Source organism: Pipistrellus kuhlii, unplaced genomic scaffold (genome assembly GCF_014108245.1).
Source record: "Pipistrellus kuhlii isolate mPipKuh1 unplaced genomic scaffold, mPipKuh1.p scaffold_m20_p_2, whole genome shotgun sequence".
NCBI classification, from domain to species: domain Eukaryota; kingdom Metazoa; phylum Chordata; class Mammalia; order Chiroptera; family Vespertilionidae; genus Pipistrellus; species Pipistrellus kuhlii.
In genome coordinates this window covers 142,161,020-142,179,997 of record NW_023425515.1, presented here as the reverse complement: position 1 = coordinate 142,179,997, position 18,978 = coordinate 142,161,020, and the positions used below count along the sequence as shown (strand labels likewise).

The following is an 18,978-nucleotide window of genomic DNA, read 5'->3' as shown; positions in this document are numbered from 1 at the left end:
TTTAAAAAAAAAATCCAGCTAGCTCCTCCCACAAATGCAAAGATTTCTCTTATCAGTCCTCTGAAGCTTATAACCAAGACATCACATTTCCTTCCTTCCACTGAAACTCTCATCTTTACCCTCTACTTTTTTCTAGTTTTCCTGCTACTTGTAAGATACAAATTTTTCAAGTCTCTGACCCTCTCATTTTTTCATGCTAACTCTTCCTTTCTGCTGCCCCAAAAATGTGCATGTCCCTTTCTAAACCTCCCTCCACAGGTGAAATTATAACTCTCTTTTAAATAATTTTGAAATATAAAGTTTATATATCTACCCTCAACTTCCACCCCAAAATTCAGACTAGCATATTCTGAGCTCTCAATCTAGATGTTCCAAAAGTACCTTGTATTCAACAAGTACAAATCCCTATTCATTTTCTTCCTAACTCCCCAAAATAACCAATGTCAATAATTTTAATGACAAATACCTAACCACCAATCCCAAAAATCTTTGAGACACCTTAACTCTTTCCTTTTTCCACCATATAATATCAACAACTCTACTTATTCTTCTAAAATATCTTGAAAAAAACTGCCCACTCTATCTACCCCAGTGTTATTGTCCAGTTCAGACCATTATCACCCCATTAAAAAAGTGGAATAGCCTAATTAGTCTCCCATTGCAATCTATTCTTTATCTGTTCACAACATGTCTTCATAAACATGGCTTTGATTGTAATTTTTCAGTCTCCTAATTTAAAAAAAAAAAGTACAACTTTCCCCCACTTTCAATTTCTGGAAAATTACTCATCAAAGTCCAATTCAATGATCCATCTGAATTAACTGCTCTCGCCCTTATTTCCATCATAATTAATTCTGCTATCATAGAATTTACAATGTATACTTTGATATGACTCTATTTCCTACTTGATTATAGTCTCCTTGAAGGAACAGTGTAATTCATCTTTATTCTTAGTAACTTTATATTGGTGAATTGAACAGAATTCACCAATACAACTTTTGTTATATTGAACTTTTTAATTGAAAAACTATGAAATGAATTGGAACTTTTTCAATTAAATTTCATACTTTTTTAAAATTCCTTACTTTTATTTATTTAAAAAACAAAAGAAAAATAAATTCCTTACTTTTAAGCAACTCACACTATAGGTTCCTGCCTTGGGTTTAAGGCAAAATTTTTAAAGTTGCTTTAATTATCTCTCCTTGATTGCTGAGTTGTTCAGAAATGTTATAAGCACAAATGTATATCTAAAGCATTAATAAAGGTATTAAAATGGACAAGAACAAAAATAACCTATTTAGATACATCTTTAAGTTTCACAATTATACCTTTGTAACATTTTATTGAAGGTTACTTTATACCTATTAATGTAATATTCCTAATGCTGATGAGATAACCTACATTTCTCTACCTCAACTCCAAGGATGGAAAATGACATCCAAAACTACTATTTTCTTTAAGACTTTTTACCCGTTTATAGTCTTCTGGCATACTCTGAGTCACTACAAATTAAGCAAAGTTACTAGCACTTCTCAGTTTCTTTGTGTCGTTTAAATGTAATTTAAAACCTGTGGCATTAGCCTGATAGGTAGCCAATGGTTTCTAGGAATCCAATCAACTGGTAAAACAACCTAGGTGGGATTTGCAGAACTAGATCAGACAATGGAATTAAAAAAGACTTAAACTTGAATTTAGAAGAAACCAAAGGGCATTGTCTTGGAGTCCCACTGAATTACAGGGACAATTTTTGTTAAAGGTTCATTCAGTGTGCCCATCTGTGGCATGAGAAAAAAAACCACTTAGACAAAGGCAGCTTCCGACACCAATGTCAGCCTGATGATCACAGAAATTTCCCACTGCTTGAGACAACAAAGCAGGGCCTCCAAAATGAATTAGAATATAGAAATTAAGTATATATAACCCATGATATTAATATTTCCATGTTAAGTTTAAAACTAGCCATATATTTTCTTGAAGTTCTTGTAATATTTAAGAAAATTTTAATATTTAATGACAGCCTCTTGATTTTAAATTTAAAGTCGTAACTAATCAGACTTGTGCCTAAGTTTAAAGCTATAGGAGCATTTGGTTTGCCCTAGGTGGTTTTGTTCAATGGATAGAGCATCAACCTGTGGCCCAGGTTGGATTCCGGGTTGATTCCAGTCAAGGGCACATATCACAGTTACAGACTCCTCTCAGGCCTAGACCTTGGTCAGGGGTTTGTCCAAAAGGCAACCAATGGAAGTGCTTCTCTTACATCAATATTTCTGTCTTTCCCTCTCTCATCCACTCTCTAAAAAACAATGGAAAGCCCAGCCAGTGTGGTTCAGTGGTTGAGCATTAAACTATAAATTAGGAAGTTACGGTTCAATTCCCAGTCAAGGCACACGTCTGGGTTGCAGGCTCAATCCCCAGTAGGGGCCATGTAGGAGGCCAGTAAATGTTTCCATCTCTCCTTTTCCCTTTCTCTCTGAAATCAATAAAAATATTTTTTAAAAACAATGGAAATGATATCCTTAGGGTAAGGATTAAAATAAATATAAGTGGCTTATGTCAAAGTCATAATAAATCCTTTAGATGACTCATACATTTTTCTGCCCTCAATGGATATTTTTTTAATTTTAATGACAGGTTTTATTTTATTTTTTTTTAATATATTTTATTGATATTTTACAGAGAGGAAGGGAGAGAGATACAGAGCTAGATACATCGATTAGAGAGAAACATCGACCAGCTGCCTCCTGCACACTCCCTACTGGGGATGTGCCCGCAACCAAGGTACATGCCCTTGACCAGAATCGAACCCGGGACCCTTCAGTCCGCAGACCGATGCTCTACTACTGAGCCAAACCGGTTTCGGCGACAGGTTTTATTTTTAAGAGCCTTCTATCACTACTGATTGTTTATACCATTTGTGGTCATTACCAATTTTTTCTCCTAAGTTTCTGAAACTGGCTTCTCTATGAGTTCTGTCTATGAACTCCAAGGTGACACATTCACTACCTTTTGATTCCCATGACTTCCAGTTCTATCCGGGAAGCAAAGAATAGTGTTTTGGATAAGCATGAGCTTTAGAATCAGGTATTTGTTACTCAGACTATTAACAAACTTCTCTGAGCCTCCATTTCTACATCAATAAAATAACAAATAGCATTTACTGAGCACCTATTTTATATCAAGTACCTTATATATCCTATATGTGAGTAGAAAGATCTATAATAATAAAAGCATAATATGCTAATTAGACCGGACAGTCAAACGACCTTCGGGACTAAGCTGGGGCTGCAAGGGCCAAGGCAAGCTCTATGGCTGAAACGGCTCAGCCTCTTGCATGAATTTTGTGCATCGGGCCTCTAGTATCATTTATAATTAGAAAAACAAGACTTAGAGATAAATAATTTGCTTAATTACCGAGCTCAGAAATGCTCGAGCCAGGATTTATTAAACTTGGGTCTTGATTCCAAGCCCACATTCTTTACCACACCACAAAGCAGTAACTATAAGATGAGTCTGCTTGCCTAAAAGAGAAGTTCAGTAATGGTTATTTCCATATGCCCCTCACTGCTCTTCCATGTTGGTCAGAATCAATTTCACACCAGCAATTCTCTTCAACTTTTAAACTGCCAGCAAAGCATTTATCAAAAGATCTGATACCCCTAGCTGGTTTGGCTCAGTAGATAGAGCACTAGCCTTCAGACCAAAGGGTCCCAGGTTTGAGGTCAAAAGCAAGTACCTTGGTTGCAGGCTCCTCCCTAGCCCAGACCCTGGTTGGGGCTCGTGAAGAATGCAACCAATCTATGTTTCTCTCACACAGACCTTTCTCTTTCAGCCTCTCTTCCACTCTCTCTAAAAATCAATGGAAAAATACCCTCGATTTAAAAAAAAAAAAAAAAAGCGCTGATAATCTTTATTAGTAAATTATTTAATCAATGCACTAATTAAAACCATATCACATTATGCCAAACATAATGGTTTGGTTGGTTTTTTCTTTTTTTGGTTTGTTTTTGTTAAAAGAGCCTTGCATGCAATAAAAACCCATGGTTAGAAAAACATAAAAAGTCAAGAAACCTAACTATCTTATTCAGCATACTGTGCTATTCCCTCAAAATTCTTTAAACATACCACGTGAAGACAAGGCTTTTTTTTTTTTTTTTTTTAAGTTATTTGGGATGGGAGGGAGACATACGGAAAGGGGATGGAGGACATCTGTAATACTGTCAACTATTTTTAAAAAGTCATTCTGTGAGTTATTCAGATCAAGACAACAGAAATAGAAAAATATATAGGTTAGCTGAATGGATAAGAAAGCAAGACTTCAGACTGGAGAAACCCAGATGGCGGCCTAGGTAAGCACCTAAGCTGCCACCTCGCACAATTTCAAAACAACAGCCAAAGCCAGTTTGGCTCAGTGGATGGAGCGTTGGCCTGCGGACTGAAAGGTCCCGGGTTCGATTCCGGTCAAGGGCATGTACCTTGGTTGCAGGCACATCCCCAGTAGGGGGTGTGCAAGAGGCAGCTGGTCGGTGTTTCTCATCAATGTTTCTAATTCTCTGTCTCTATCTCTTCCTCTCTGTAAAAAATCAGTGGAATATATTTAAAAGAAAAAAAAACTGAAACTAAAAGACAGAACCAACATCATCCACAGAAAAGCTGGCTGAGTAGAAAAATCTACAACTAGAAAGAAGGAGAGAGGCTCAAGGATCAGGGGAGCCACAAAGCGCTGAGGTAGGGAGACGCTCGCATGCAGAGAGGAAGAGCAGACAAGTGTGTGGCTGGCGAGAGGGGAAAGGGAGCCCCGACCACACTGAACCCCAACCCCAGCCGAAACCCGGTGGACCCAGGCTCATATGGGTGGAGTCTGGACTATAAAGAAAGGCATCCGGAGACTCAGAGACTGGGTCTCCCCTGCACACACTCAGGGGAGCCAGGAGCCGCAGCTGACAGGTTCTAGAGGCACCTGTGCGTGAGTGTGTGTGCGTGAGTGTGTGTGTGTGTGTGTGTGTGTGTGCAGGGAGGTCTGACCGCAGAGGTTGCCACGGCCTCTCCATAGCGGAAAGAGTTGGAAGCTCCTGACTGCACTGAGATTAAAAATATTATACAGAGACCCAACCCAATTCTGGGCAAGACCCTGGGGCACCCACACTTTTGCAGGAAAAAGAAATCTTTTTGGATTGATGGAAATGTTCTAAAACTGGACTGTGGGAATAGTTGCACAACACTGTAAATTTACTAAAAATTACTGAATTATACACTCAAAAAGAATGAATCAGCCAGAACCGGTTTGGCTCAGTGGATGGGGCGTCGGCCTGCAGACTGAAAGGTCCTAGGTTCGATTCCGGTCAAGGGCGTGTACCTTGGTTGCGGGCACATCCCAGGTGGAGGTGTGCAAGAGGCAGTTGATCGATGTTTATCTCTCATCGATGTTTCTAATTTTCTATCCTTCTCTCTTCCTCTCTGTGAAGAATCAATAAAATATATTTTTTTAAAAGAATGAATCAGAAATCCTCCCTAAAAAATGTCTAATATGGTGACCAGAATGCTCAGCTCTTTCCTTATCCTGTCTTGACATTAACACCAGTATTCAGATCTGTTGTTACACAAATCTGCATGTGTTCCCTGAACTCCAAATCAAGTAATTTCAGCATATTGGGGCCTCCTGGTGCTGAATTAGGGTGTAGTCCTCTTTTACTAAACCAAGTGGTTTGTTTATTTGACACCACAGTACACAAAACACTTTAAGAAATGCCCCGCGCTGGCCGGTGTGGCTTAATTAGTTGGAGTGTGGTCCAGTTCTCCAAAAGTGTCAGCTTCAGGGCACATACACAGAACAGGGTTCCATCCCCTGTCAGGCACATGCAGAAAGCAACCATCAGTGTTCCTCTCACACAGATGTCTCTCTCTCTCTCTCCCTGTCTCTCTCTCTCTCCCCCCCTCTCTCTCTCTCTCTCTCTCTCTCTCTCTCTCTCTCTCTCCCTCCCTCCCTCCCTCCCTCCCTCCCTCCCTCTCAGATGTCTCTCTCTCTCTCTCTGTCTCCCTTTCTCTCTCTAAAATTAGTAAATAAAATAAAATAAAAGCCTTTCTAAAATTACATGCAAAAACAAGGTGTATAAAGAGCATAACAGTTTGGATAAATAACACAATGAATAAACTTAAATGCATCCTATTTTTAAAGATCAAAGTATTCAAATCATAGCTACTCCAGTTCTGATTATTTTTATGTTTAAAACAGTCCCTGAACAATATATCTGGAAGAAAATGCAAGTATCACTGTAAAATGAGATACAAGAAATTCATTAAAACTGAATATATATACTACAGTGAAGACAAATGTACATAAATGGCCATGATAACACCTCAAACTCCAAAAACAGACTCTGAATGCTTAGGTTCATAATCCAAACCCAGAAATGGGAACCTGTATAACACTGAGCAAGATATTTAAAGTCTCTGCTTCAATTTGCTCATTTGCAGAAAAAGGTAACAGTAACCATCCTTACAAGGTTGTTGTGAGAACTAATAATGAATACAGTGTTTCTATGTATGTAGCACACAGAGGATTTTATCAGCATTACTTTTAAAATTTATCTAGAAATTAGGGCATGCAACAAGGGGTAGGGGCAGCTGGGGAAGGTCAATGGGGGAAAAAAAGGATATATGTGTACTACATGTAATTCTTTAAATAATTAAATAAAAATAAATAAATAATCTAGAGCAACCCTAGCTGGTCTGGCTCAGTGGATAGAGCATTGGACTGTGGACTGGAAGGTCCCAGGTTCGATTCCAGTCACGGAAACATACTCAGGTTGCAGGCTCGATCCCCAGTAGGGAGTGTTCATGAGACAGCCGGTAAATGATATTCATCATTGATGTTTCTCTCTCTCTCTCGCCCTCTCCCTTTCTCTCTGAAATCAATAAAAATGTGTGTGTTTTTTTAATTATCTAGAGCAGTCCCTCGTAAACTTCAATATACATTCAAACTGCCTGGGAAATTAATTAAAATGAGATTCTGTTATTTGGGAAGATCTGGGTAGGTCCTAAAATTTGCATTTATTTTGTTGTTAATCCTCACCTGAGGATATTTTTCATTAAGTTATTAGTGAGTGGGAGGGGGAGAGACAGAGAAAGACACCAATATGAGACACATTGTGGGTGGCCTCCCAATCTGGAGCCTTGACCAGAGCCAGGGGTCAGGGATCAAGCCTGCAGTAGAGATATGGCAGTATGTGCCCTTGACCAGAATTGAATCCAGGACCCTTCAGTCCGCCAGCTGATGCTCTGTCCACTGAGCCAAACCAGCTACGGCTGAGATTTGCATTTCTAGTAAGTGCCCAGAAAGATATCAATCAGAAAGGGCACTTTTGAGTTGCCAGATGGTTCTCAAACTTCAGCACACATCAGAATCATTTAGAGAGCTAAACAATTTAAAGCATAAATTTCTGGGTTCCACCTGAGTTGGAATATGTATTTATAACACGTTCTCAAATAATGCTATACTGCTATTCCCAGGTTCATTTTATATAAATATGTATTTTTTTTATTATTTATCTTAGGGAGAAAGAAATATCAATGATGAGAGAGAATCATTGATTGAGCTCCCTCCTGCACACCCCACACTGGGTATTGAGCCCAAAACCTGGCCTGTGCCCTGATTGGGAATCAACTGGTTCATAGGTTTGACGCTCAACCACTGAGCTAAGCCAGCTGGGCCCAGGCTCTTTTTTTTTTTTTTTTTAAGATTTTTTAAATTGATCTTGAGAGAGAAAGAAAGAAACATCTATTCAAGTGTAGAAAATCGCCCTAACTGGTTTGGCTCAGTGGATAAGAGCATCAGCCTACCAATTGAAAGGTCCCTGGTTCGATTCCTGTCAAGGGCATGTATCTGGGTTGCAGGCACATTCCCAGGGGAGGTGTGCAGGAGGCAGCTGATCGATCGATTGATCGATGTTTCTCTCTCATTGATGTTTCTAACTCTCTATCCCTCTCCCTTCTCTCTATAAAAAAATCTATAAAATATATTTTATTTAAAAAAAAAAAAAAAAAAAAAAGAGTGGAACATCAATCAGGTGCCTCATGCATTCCCCCCACTAGGGATTGAAAATCTGGCATGTGCCCTGACCAGGAATGGAATTAGCAATCTTCCAGGCCAAGGCCCATTATTTTGAGAACTACTGCTCATAAGTTCTGTTAGAATGTACATCAGAATCAGTTCTGAGGTGTTCGTTTGCGTTTCTTTGATTAAATATAGGTGTCCTGACTGTACCCTATTAGGTCTCATAACCTACTAGATCTGAAACTCTAGGGGTGGCGCCCAGCCATCCATTATCTTTAAAAAACAAAAACAAATAAAACCTTCAAGGTGATTATGATGCATGTTAAAGTTTGAGGACCAATTCTAATTCAGAATTTCCTTGGTGAAATTTTGCTAACTACAGAAAGAAAGTATCTACCTACATATATGTGGCTTAGGTCTAACTGGAAAATGTCCTGACTCATTGGCCAAGTAAAGAGCATTTATTCAAATCTAGTGGAAACTCCATAACCATTACCTAAGTCAATTATTCTCTACTTCATTCTTCATGATAATGTTTTCCTATAACACAATGTATCCCCCCCAATGCCAGACATTTAAAATCTCCAAGCCAAAAAAATCCCACAACTTCTTAAAGAAATGTTAGTCAAAGCCTTTGCCTAACATTTCCACAAAAGCTCAGCAAATACAAGATCACTAGAGTCTGAAATGTAGGTATGTGTTAATCTTAAGTTACGCTAAAACAAAATAGCTAATTCCAACAACTATGAGCTATTTATAATATTCTGACCCTAAAGTAACAACTGACAGTAATCAAAATTTATTTATAAAGGAAATTAAGTGTATCTTCCAGGCTAACTAACCATGAGACTTATCTGAAAAATTATGTGCATGAATACAGTAATAAATCTTTTACTATGCCTTTCTTTAAAATTAAGAAAGTAAAATGGGAGGCATAGAAAATACAAAGGGAGGAGGATTTCTGGTAAGAAAATTGCATTTACACATGAAGCCAGCCTGAAAGGAAATACTAAGTATAAGTCTCTCAGCTGATTCTCAACGTTTTAGTAGCCTACAATTTGATTTTATAATCAGCATGCCACAATTTTGTACTGTTTATAAATATAAAATAAATATCTTAAAAGTAAAATGGCTTAAACTTAAATTGGGATTTTTTTCCTTGGGGAGTGGTACCCTCACAACACTCTCAGAAATAATACAGGATAACAGAGAGTTTCTGTCATAAAAATTAGAATGGGAATGAGTAACCGCTTGAAAGGAATTCAAAGAATGAAAAGAAAGCTGCCAAGTCATAGGATAAAAGTCCAAAAAGCCATTAGCTCATCAAGAATGCTGTACTAAAGTATTCAAAACAAAAAATTTAAGTGGAAAAATAAAATAAAAGCTGAGGGGCTGTTGTGGGCCATCAATGACAACAATTAAAAGTGTCCTGTTTGCCCAAATATCATTAATACACAAACAGGTCTACCACACAATCTGAAAGCAAAGGCTTTTCTCCCCTTCCAGGGAGTTCTTGAAAACTGAATGCCATGAGGAAAAAAGTCTAACTCAAAGTGCTGAAATCTCCAGGTATAAATATTGAGTTCTAGGATTGATTTCTCAGGTCACTCACATCACAACAAGATAAAGATGCAGTCATGTTTATAAAGGAAATTAAAGTTCAAAAGCACATAAAATTATTCTATGGTACCAGACATCAAAATAGTAGTTTCTCATGAGAGGGGAGTTTTCATGGCCAAAATAGGGCTCAAGACAGTTTCTGGGCTTTGTATAATGTCCAACTTCTTGCAAGTGTGTTCACATAGTGAAAATTCACAGAACTGTAGCCTTATGGGAACTTTCTGTGTGTATTATGCTTTAATCACATTTACTTTTTTTTTTTTTTAAGCAGGGAAGAGGGGGAAAGGAAATTTCCCTCTCAGGAAATAAAACATTACTGCAAAAACATTTTAAAATTCTATTCAGTGGAGAGAGTTAAGATTAAGAATTACAGGTTTGGGCCGAAACTGGTTTGGCTCAATGGATAGAGCGTCGGCTTGGGGACTGAAGGGACCCGGGTTCGATTCTGGTCAAGGGCATGTACCTTGGTTGCGGGCATATCCCCAGATCGATGACTCTCTCTCATGGATGTTTCTAACTATCTCTCTCCCTTCCTCTCTGTACAAAATCAATAAAATATATTAAAAAAAAGAATTACAGGTTTGGGAGTGCAGTAGAGAGTTAATGTAGAGAAGTATTCAAGTTCCTCAAAGGCTATCAGTAGCTAAATCTCACAAACCACACACAGGAAGGTATCTTGGAATCTCCCTCTATAATACAGCCAAGCCAAATAGAGCATTATTTCACTTTTCTTATGAAATACATTAACCTGCATACTAATGGGAAATGTATTTGAAAAAGCAGATGTTTTCCTTAAATTTCTGATTTAAAAAAAAAAAACTAGTAAAGAATATAAATAAGAGCCAGAAATTAGCACCTGCTATTTCCTAGACCATTTCTGTGCCAATTTACCAATCAACTCATCCCTTTATGGGGTACCTGAGTTCCAATAGAAATAAAATGTATAGATTATGTTCCAATCCCTTTAAACCTCATCCCGAACCCAGGTAGAAAATGTCATCACATCAAGCCCTTCACCTGCAATTCTCTTTATGTGACCCCAAACACAAGAAACACACCTTTCCCAATATTTACTATGGTTTATCACTCAAAATTAATCTAATTTTTCTTCCTAACATTAATGCAATCACACTAATCTGTAAATAGCAGAAAATGTTAAAATAGCAGCTTTGGAGCCATCACAGTTTAAAATGTAAGTAAATGCAAATATCTTTTCAGAATGATTATTTTAAGATCTTGAATAATTTTTTCATAAAAGAAAAAAAGACCACTCCTTTCTAAACAATAAGAACTTTTAATATTAAAAATGCCCTCCTTGACATGGATGTCCTCACTGATGGTCATCTGAAATTCTCTTACTCTTCATTAGATTACAGTAAATGCACCACACTGGTCTTAACAGCTAAAGTAAGATAATGTGATTCTATAACTTTGAGTCCTAGAACTACCAATCAGCACTTTGTCATTAAATATATTAGAAGCCTAGGATGTCAACTTGTCTATTACTATATTTAGTAAAGAAAATACCTTAAGCACAGATCCTAAATTACTGATCTTAGAATTTTATTTCTCTAATTCTACAAAAATCTACCAAAGTAGTTTTTCTCTTATAGCCTCTAGTACTGAACTCTTAAAGTAGTTTCATATATTATGTGTTCAAGAAAGGAGAAACCGCTTCATTGAATTCTATTTAATTCTGGAGTATGAAAACAGAATCATTTCAAAAATTTTGGCTAATAAGAAAAGAACTTATAAAACATTGTTTTGTACAGAATGAGCTTTATTATTCTATAAAATGCTCTTAAAAATCAATCAGAAAACAAACAATAAGAGACCAGGGCAAATTATATTAAACATGTTAAATAATCATTTAAAAAACATTATTATTATTTTTATAAAGTTTTGAATAAAACAAACATTTAAAATGTAAAAATGAAACATAAAGCAATGAGAACATAAAGGATTATTTAATAGAGTTAGACAATTATCAATTTGGAGGAAAACATTTAGATTCTCACTTCACACCAATGCCAGATGAGGTTAAAAACTTAAATTTATTTAAATCTAACTTAGAAAAACTAAAGAAACAGCATTAAATCATATTTTTATTTTTTATTAATTTCTGGAGGAGGAATTTCATAGGTTAGTAATACAAAATTAGGTCAAAAGGTATGTTTACATTAATTTAAAAATTACTTTTCTTAAAAATTCATAAAATGATTACATCTATTAATCATTAAGTAATGTTTTTCCTCAGTAGTAATGTAAGAAAAAAAGTGGTCTGACTTACATCCTATTTAGTTTCTATAAATAATATTTATTGTTAGGTACAGAGCAACAGCCACTTCAATATAAACATAAATTGATACTTTTTATAAATATTACAATCGGTGCAAGAGCCTATAAAATGTGAGCTAAAAATCATTTCTGGCAATATATTGGACAGTAATACTTATATAGGAAACATGTATAAACATTCTTCAGTGTTATTTATTTATGCAAAATGTTAGAACAGGAGAAATGATTCATCTACACATGGAACATTATACAGCCATTTACTATAATAATTATGAAGACTCATTGTGAAAATGGGAAAATGTTATCCAACACTAGGTTAAAAAACTGGGCATGAAATTAAATGTTTTAGCTATAATAATGTAAAACATATATATTTGAAATACTGGAAGAAGCCTATCAAAATGTTAATACAGCTATATTATTTCCCATTATTTAAAATTCTCAAAAAAATAAATTAAAAATTAAAAATAAAATAAAATTCTCAAACCAGCCATTAAAATGATTAAAATACACACCCTTTATAGCTAAATCAAACACTACCTACCATCATTCTACCATGAGGCATGAGGTTTAACTTAACGTATTAAAAGAAATTAAGAAAGCAAGCAAATCAACAATATGAAACATTTCTCATCTTGGGACAGTCAGTATGCTGAGGACAAAGACTCAATATAAGGGCTCAAAACTATATAACTGAATAATGCAGAAAGAACATTTACTAATTCTAATCATCTGTTTTGAAAATTCCTTCAACAAATGTTCTTTAGACAATTGGTAAATCACTATTAGTATCAAATATTAAGTAGAATGAACCTTATTTGAAAGATAATCCCTTGATATTAACTAAGGAAATAGACAAAGGCAATAAAATTAAACAAAGGAAATTCCATACATAACAGTACCATTTTTATTTGGTATCATATGAGTTGTATGAATTTTCTAGAAAACTAAAGTGCATTAACAAAGCTCTGAAAAAAGTTACTCTTATAACAATCTTTTTAATAGACATCAATTTATTTCCTTAAACACAATATATGAAATAAAAGTTTATATATGATTTATGTCATCACTAAGACCATCATGTACTATATACATCTCTACAATATAGGACTCATTCAGAAATTAATTATTTTATGACTGTATGTCTCCAGGTAATAGCTTTAAAATACTATTAACTTCTATAGTTCCATCTTCTTTTTTAATAGCTCTTCTTCCTTCTCCCTTGAAATTAGATGACAGACAGTTCAGCTTGTCAGTGTGCCTAACTCCAATGGCCAATTCTGTGGATAACCTGTGAGCTAAAAAAATCAGATAACCAACCCTGTTAGGGCTGCAAACTTTAAAGTCGTTTACTGCAATTAGTAGTTTCTGAATAAAGTCCATAGGTTTATTTTACTTGGTTAGTTATTTTGAAGGCTCAAGATCCCTGTTTATAGTGGCTGGCATCACTAGCACTCAAAATGTCCTTAAATTACTAATAAGTAAATATACTGGAATTTAAAAAAAAAAAAGTCATCAATAATAAAATACATAGTTTAAGTCTCCTCAGGAAAAGTTACTCAACTCACTTGTCTCTGACAAAGCAAAATTACCTACATAAATTAGAAAGAACTGCTAAAAAGAAAAACAGAAAGAGGTGAGAAGAACAAGTTTGAATAAAATAGTAAAGTCTATATTCCATGGTTTTAGAAGTAGAGGCTTAGGAATTTGAGAAATATTTACTGATACAGGACAACACTCAACCAACTGAGCACACTGGCCAGGGCTGCAATGTACTTTTATTGAAGTTATTGATCAATATGTAATCTCTCTTGAACACTGAAATCTCTCTTGGACACTGATTCAAAAGGTAAGAAATAAAACTTACAGTCTTGGTATAATTAATAGGTAACATAGGTATTACAATGTATAGTTTACAATGTTACAGGTGTATAGAAATTAACATTGTATTAGACCTTGGGGAAAAAACCCAAGTGAGGACAAATCAGTATTATATTATCAGTTACTCATTATCTCTGATTACTGAAGTTCATTAGCTCATAGATCACTTCTACCGAAGTAACTGACAAAAAGGAAAATAAAACGTCTTGATTAAGTTTACTCAAGCACATTCAAATCATAAAAGTTACATTTCTCCTCTTCCTTGGATTTTCCCAGCAAGTTTCTTCCCAGTACCTTAGATAATTTAGTCTGTACCAATTTGCAAAACTGGTAATTCCCAAGACCCACCACAAAAACAGTTTATAAAACAAAGTTGTTGTAAGGAACATATATTATTGTGAGGAACTACCAAAGACCCAATTACTATGCAAAATTTTGTAGACATCTTTGCAAAAGCCATTATAGTTGTGACCTTTGAATCCATTGTAATTTTCACAATTTCCTACTTTTATTTTTGTATTGATTTTTAGAGAGAAAGACAAGGGGAAAGAGGATAGAGGGAAAATGCGGGGAAGGGAAAGGAGAGATGAAGGGAGGGAGGGAAAGTGAGGTGAGTGGTAAGGAGGGAAACAGATTTATTTATGGCTCCGCTTATTTTATGCATTCATTGGTTGATTCTTGCATGTGGCCTGACCAGATCGAACTCAAAACCCTGGGAGTATGGTAGGCCCCTCCAACTGAGCAACCTGGCCAACGGCAACAATTTCCTTTAAAAAATAATAAAATCAAAAAAATAAAATAAAATAAAATAAAATCTATCCAACAATTGTTATTTAACAAGAGGGTTATACACCTAAATGTAACTTCAATTAAACATCAACATCAGTTGCTGACTTTTTATGACAGGTGATAGCTATCAAGCAATTTGGGGAAAGGATTGAAAACTATTTGAAAAATTATTTAAGGAAAAAAAAATTACCTCAAATACTGATTCCAAATTCTGGTCAACCCAGCTTGCCCTGCAACAACCAACATGAGCCTGTCTATTCTTGAACCATGGCTGTCAACCTTCTACCATCCTCTTCAGTCTGCAACTTCTACAATTCCATTTCAGTATCAACCTATATATTCCCATGTCTACTTTTCCTTTTTCCCACATCACACCTCTCTCAAATACAACTTTTAATAACTATAACCAATATTCCTAAATTATTACAATTGAAAAACCACACTACCCAAGAACAAGACTTTTCTTTTTATGTGACAGGTGTAATAAATAACATTGCTGGTAAATTTGGGAGGAAAAATACAAAAAGCAACAATGGCAAAATGCTCCATACAACTTTTAAGTATATGTATATTTATATTCCCTACTGATATATCAACCATTCTTCTGTTAAGTTCACTATATTTCATGGTCAGAACTATAACTTGAATTGAGCTGATAACTTCTACTAGTAAAACTTCTAGAAAACTAAACACATACTTATCTTATAGTTTAGAATATATAAGTATTATAAAATATAAACATGCATGTAAGGGTTAAGTATATAATTCAAATATTAAGTATACAAATATAGATCCCAAGTCATAAAATATTTTTCCTTTAAGTCCTATTTTCAATGAACTTTATTTTTACAAAGCTCCTAGCATACTAAATCTCTAGCACACAAAAAAATAATGCTATCATTTAAGATACTTCCACAAAATTACACCACCCTAAATCTGTACAAACAAAACAATGTATTTTTTTAAGCAAGAATGCATGAGTCAAAACAATAGGCATATATCACTAAATAAAAGCTAAGTAGGAAAAATTGTACTGATTGCTAATGCTGTGATAGTGTATCTTAAAACACCACCCCTATGTTTCCTTAAGAAAACAAACTACTACATGGAAAACAGCTGAAATAATGGCCCAACTACCTCTAGGAGTGGTCACAGAGACTTAGAACTGGGGAAGGCAACCTGGTGGTGTAACAGGGAGCCTTCTCTGTTTTAAGTGCAGACGCAAATAGCACTTTTGTGGCTTAAACTATATATGCGAATGAATTACCTAGATATCTGGTTAGTTTTGTAATTAACTCCCCACTAAGAATACTCAGTAAATCCAAAGGATGCGCAAGAATATGAAAAATGTCTACTGTTATTTTCATTTTTGATAAGCCACTCGAGTTGGAGAAAAATCAATTTGATGACTTAACTCACTCAAGAAAAACTGAACTCAAACTCTGATACCAAGCCTATGAAAAGGAGTTAATTAAAAACTTGACTTAAAGCATTCCACTATTACTTTAAGTATGTAACCTAAAACAACCCTCCCTGAACATCAAAGATGGCAACCTCATAACACGGTAATCAAAATCTCATCGGTAATTATGAGTAACTAGGCACGTACGTCCAAAAGATTAAAAGGACAAGTTTATTCTGCTATCAGGCACTGCCAGAGACATAAAGGGTCTCTCCAAACACTGCCAAAAGTCACTGTAAACACAAAGATAAAGTGGTGAGGAATCACCAATGCCCACATCAATAGGCGTAAGTGATGCCCAGAAAGAAGAAATCAAAGGCGCTCTGTGTGTAGCGTCTGAGAGCGGCCGGTGCAGAAAGGCGCCGCCGCAGGCACAAGCGACAGAATGGTTAACAGGTCTGGAATTCTTTAGAAAATGGCAACAAGGAGCAAAACTAACAAGAACGTTTGGAAGTAGGAGTAACAGTATCCAATGGAATCATCACGCCTGCACGAGCGCGGCTGCAGCCTTGCGGTGCGCTGGGACGGGGGGGTGGCACTCTCGCTGCGCGGGGCAGGGGGAGCCCGGGTGCGGGACGCGCGGTGCAGGTGGCCGAGCGCCCGCAGGGGGGTGAGGAGCGGACCGCACCGCCTCCATGGGGCCAAGGTACTCCCTCTCCAGACCAGAGGAAGCTGACACAGCACGTCTCCCGGCACCTAGAGGCACTCGCTCCCGGCCCCTTCCCTAGCAACTTGCCTTGTGGAAAGAGTTGCAGGTCCCAGGCCCCGGGAACCCAAGGCTCCGCCATCCAGGACAACTGCTCTGCCAACAAAGTCCCGCGAGAATCGAGAGTTCTCGCGATACGAACCCACTAGCATCTCGCGAGTTTCTCCTCTCTAGAAGAACATGGCGGTCTAGGAAAGTCTGTAGTTCGACAGTTAAAAAAGTGTTTCCTTTAACCGACTGTAAGAATGTGTATACAACAGATAAAGGGCAGGAAGTCTTATCCGCCTGACATTTCTCACCCTATTTCCTCTGGTGTAAAAGAGAAGTGGCAAACAACCCTAAAAATCCCTTGGTGACCAGTTAATACTACAGACACAGCATCCCTCCAGCGCAGCCAGCCTGTCACGTGGAACAGGGTGCTCAGCGTGCCCGTCACGTGGGCCGCAACGGAGCGCGCGTGCGCGCGTGCCCGCCGTCCTCCCCGGCCCCCTTTCGCACGCGCACACGTGCGCGCGCACCCCCCGCCCCACGTGGGGGCTTCGCCGCCGCCGTCGCCGCCGCCGCCGCCGCCGCCTCCAGGCCACCCTCTCCCGGCGCTCTGCTCCAAATCCGGGTCCCTGAGCCGAATGAATCCCGGGTTCCCTCTTCCTCGCCCACTTCCCCTCCCCCGCGTCTGGCCCTCACCACGTGCCCCGGGCGCCTCTCACCTTCCTCGCGGAGCCGGTCTCCGCGGGCCACTCGGGGAGGGGCCGCCGCCGTGGCCGCTCTCCACCCCCGCCACTGCACTTGCCCGGGTGGCCGTCGCCGCGCCGCCGCCGCCGCCGCCGCCGCGCAGGAAGCTCGACAGCGGGGCCGCGGCGCTTCCAGGTGGGTCCCCGCCTCCCGCTCTTGCCACTTCCCGCAGCACCAGCGGCTCCTTCCGGTCCCCTCCTTTCTCCTCGTCGCTGGGCCTGGCTGGCGGCGGTGGCTGCGGGCGCGCTCACTGCACCGCCTGCTGGTCACTGCAGCCTCTGCAGCGCCCGCGGGCCGGGGGCGCCCAGGCCCGCCCCCGCCCCCGCCCCCGCCCCCGCCCCGGGGCGAGGGCTGGTCCGAGGGCAGGACCCAGTCCATGCCTGGCGGTGGTAACACGTGGCCCTACCCTGGCAGGAAAGGCGGCTCCGTAGCTCCCCTGTTGGAAATGCGCTTCATCCAGCCCTGTGTGACCTTGCTTAGCTCCCTGAGCAGTGCGGTCTCGGGCCAGGCAGATACCTCTGTATATTACAGATGCTCATCCATCCCCACCCACGTCGGTCCCCTCACTCTCCCCTCTAGCTCTCCCCCTGTTCCTACAACACGCAGGCTCAGTCCACTTCAGGACTTGGCGCTGCTGTTCCCTCAGGCAAGAACAGAACACGTCCTCCAGATTTCTTTTAACTCCTGGATGTTCAATGCATATTTCAGGTCCCTTCTCAAGGGTCAACATCTGAGACTTCCCCGGGTCGCAAGAGTTACACTTGCGCCATTTCTTCCTGAGTTGTAACTTTGGAGACCTTATGTGTCGATTACCTACTACCAAGAAAGTGAGAGATCCTTACAGCCAGGGACTTGTAACTCCTGCTCATTGCTTTATCCCAGACCTCTGTTTTGTCACAAAACAGTGTTCAGTAATCAGCCTATGAAAACAAAGCTATATTGAGCATGCAGGAAAATAAAGCCCAACACACACTACTGGAGATAAGTATTTTGGGTTGATCGTTCCATTGACAGCCTTACCGTTTATGAGCTGTGAAAAAAAGCTGAGCTAAATCTCCTTCCTTGTCTGTGGTTTGAAGATTATATCCCAAAAATATAGAATCCAGTGGTAGAAGCCATTTTAACGGAAGCTCTTCTGCAGTTGTCAAGTAACGCTGCATTGCTTTTGTTTTTGGCTTTGGAACTTTTTTTCCAGGCAAGTATAATAGATATACGTACCTCTTTTTATTTTGCTAAAAAAAAAAGTTATTAAGTGGTGGAAATGGGTTTTTGTATTTGTTTGGTTGAGAGTTCAACCCAAAACATCTTTAAGACACAGTGACCATTATATTTTTATATTAACACATTATTGAGGCCTTATTGAACCTAATGGACAAAAAATAAATAAAGCTTTTCCACCTTGCTCTATAATGATGATAGAGCCAAGTCCTATTTATAATA

General features: G+C 38.4%; 1 protein-coding gene across 3 annotated transcripts; it reads right to left on the bottom strand.

The window, feature by feature from the left end:
* Positions 1–6,768: 6,768 nt before the first annotated feature.
* LOC118723088 (homeobox protein Hox-D9-like) lies at positions 6,769–18,013 on the bottom strand. 3 transcript variants are annotated; one of them, XM_036445157.2, is made up of 2 exons: positions 17,514–18,013; positions 6,769–6,902 (listed from the first exon to the last, which is right to left on the bottom strand). In XM_036445157.2, exons 1-2 carry the CDS (start codon positions 17,914–17,916, stop codon positions 6,799–6,801), a joined length of 507 nt encoding a protein of 168 aa, XP_036301050.1. In that variant the 5' UTR covers positions 17,917–18,013; the 3' UTR covers positions 6,769–6,798. The 3 variants fall into 3 exon arrangements, with proteins under 3 accessions (XP_036301050.1, XP_045440415.1, XP_045440416.1); XM_045584459.1 differs by lacking the exon at positions 6,769–6,902 and adding an exon at positions 10,245–13,266 and having other exon boundaries at positions 17,514–18,011; XM_045584460.1 differs by lacking the exon at positions 6,769–6,902 and adding an exon at positions 16,837–17,004 and having other exon boundaries at positions 17,514–18,011.
* Positions 18,014–18,978: the final 965 nt, after the last annotated feature.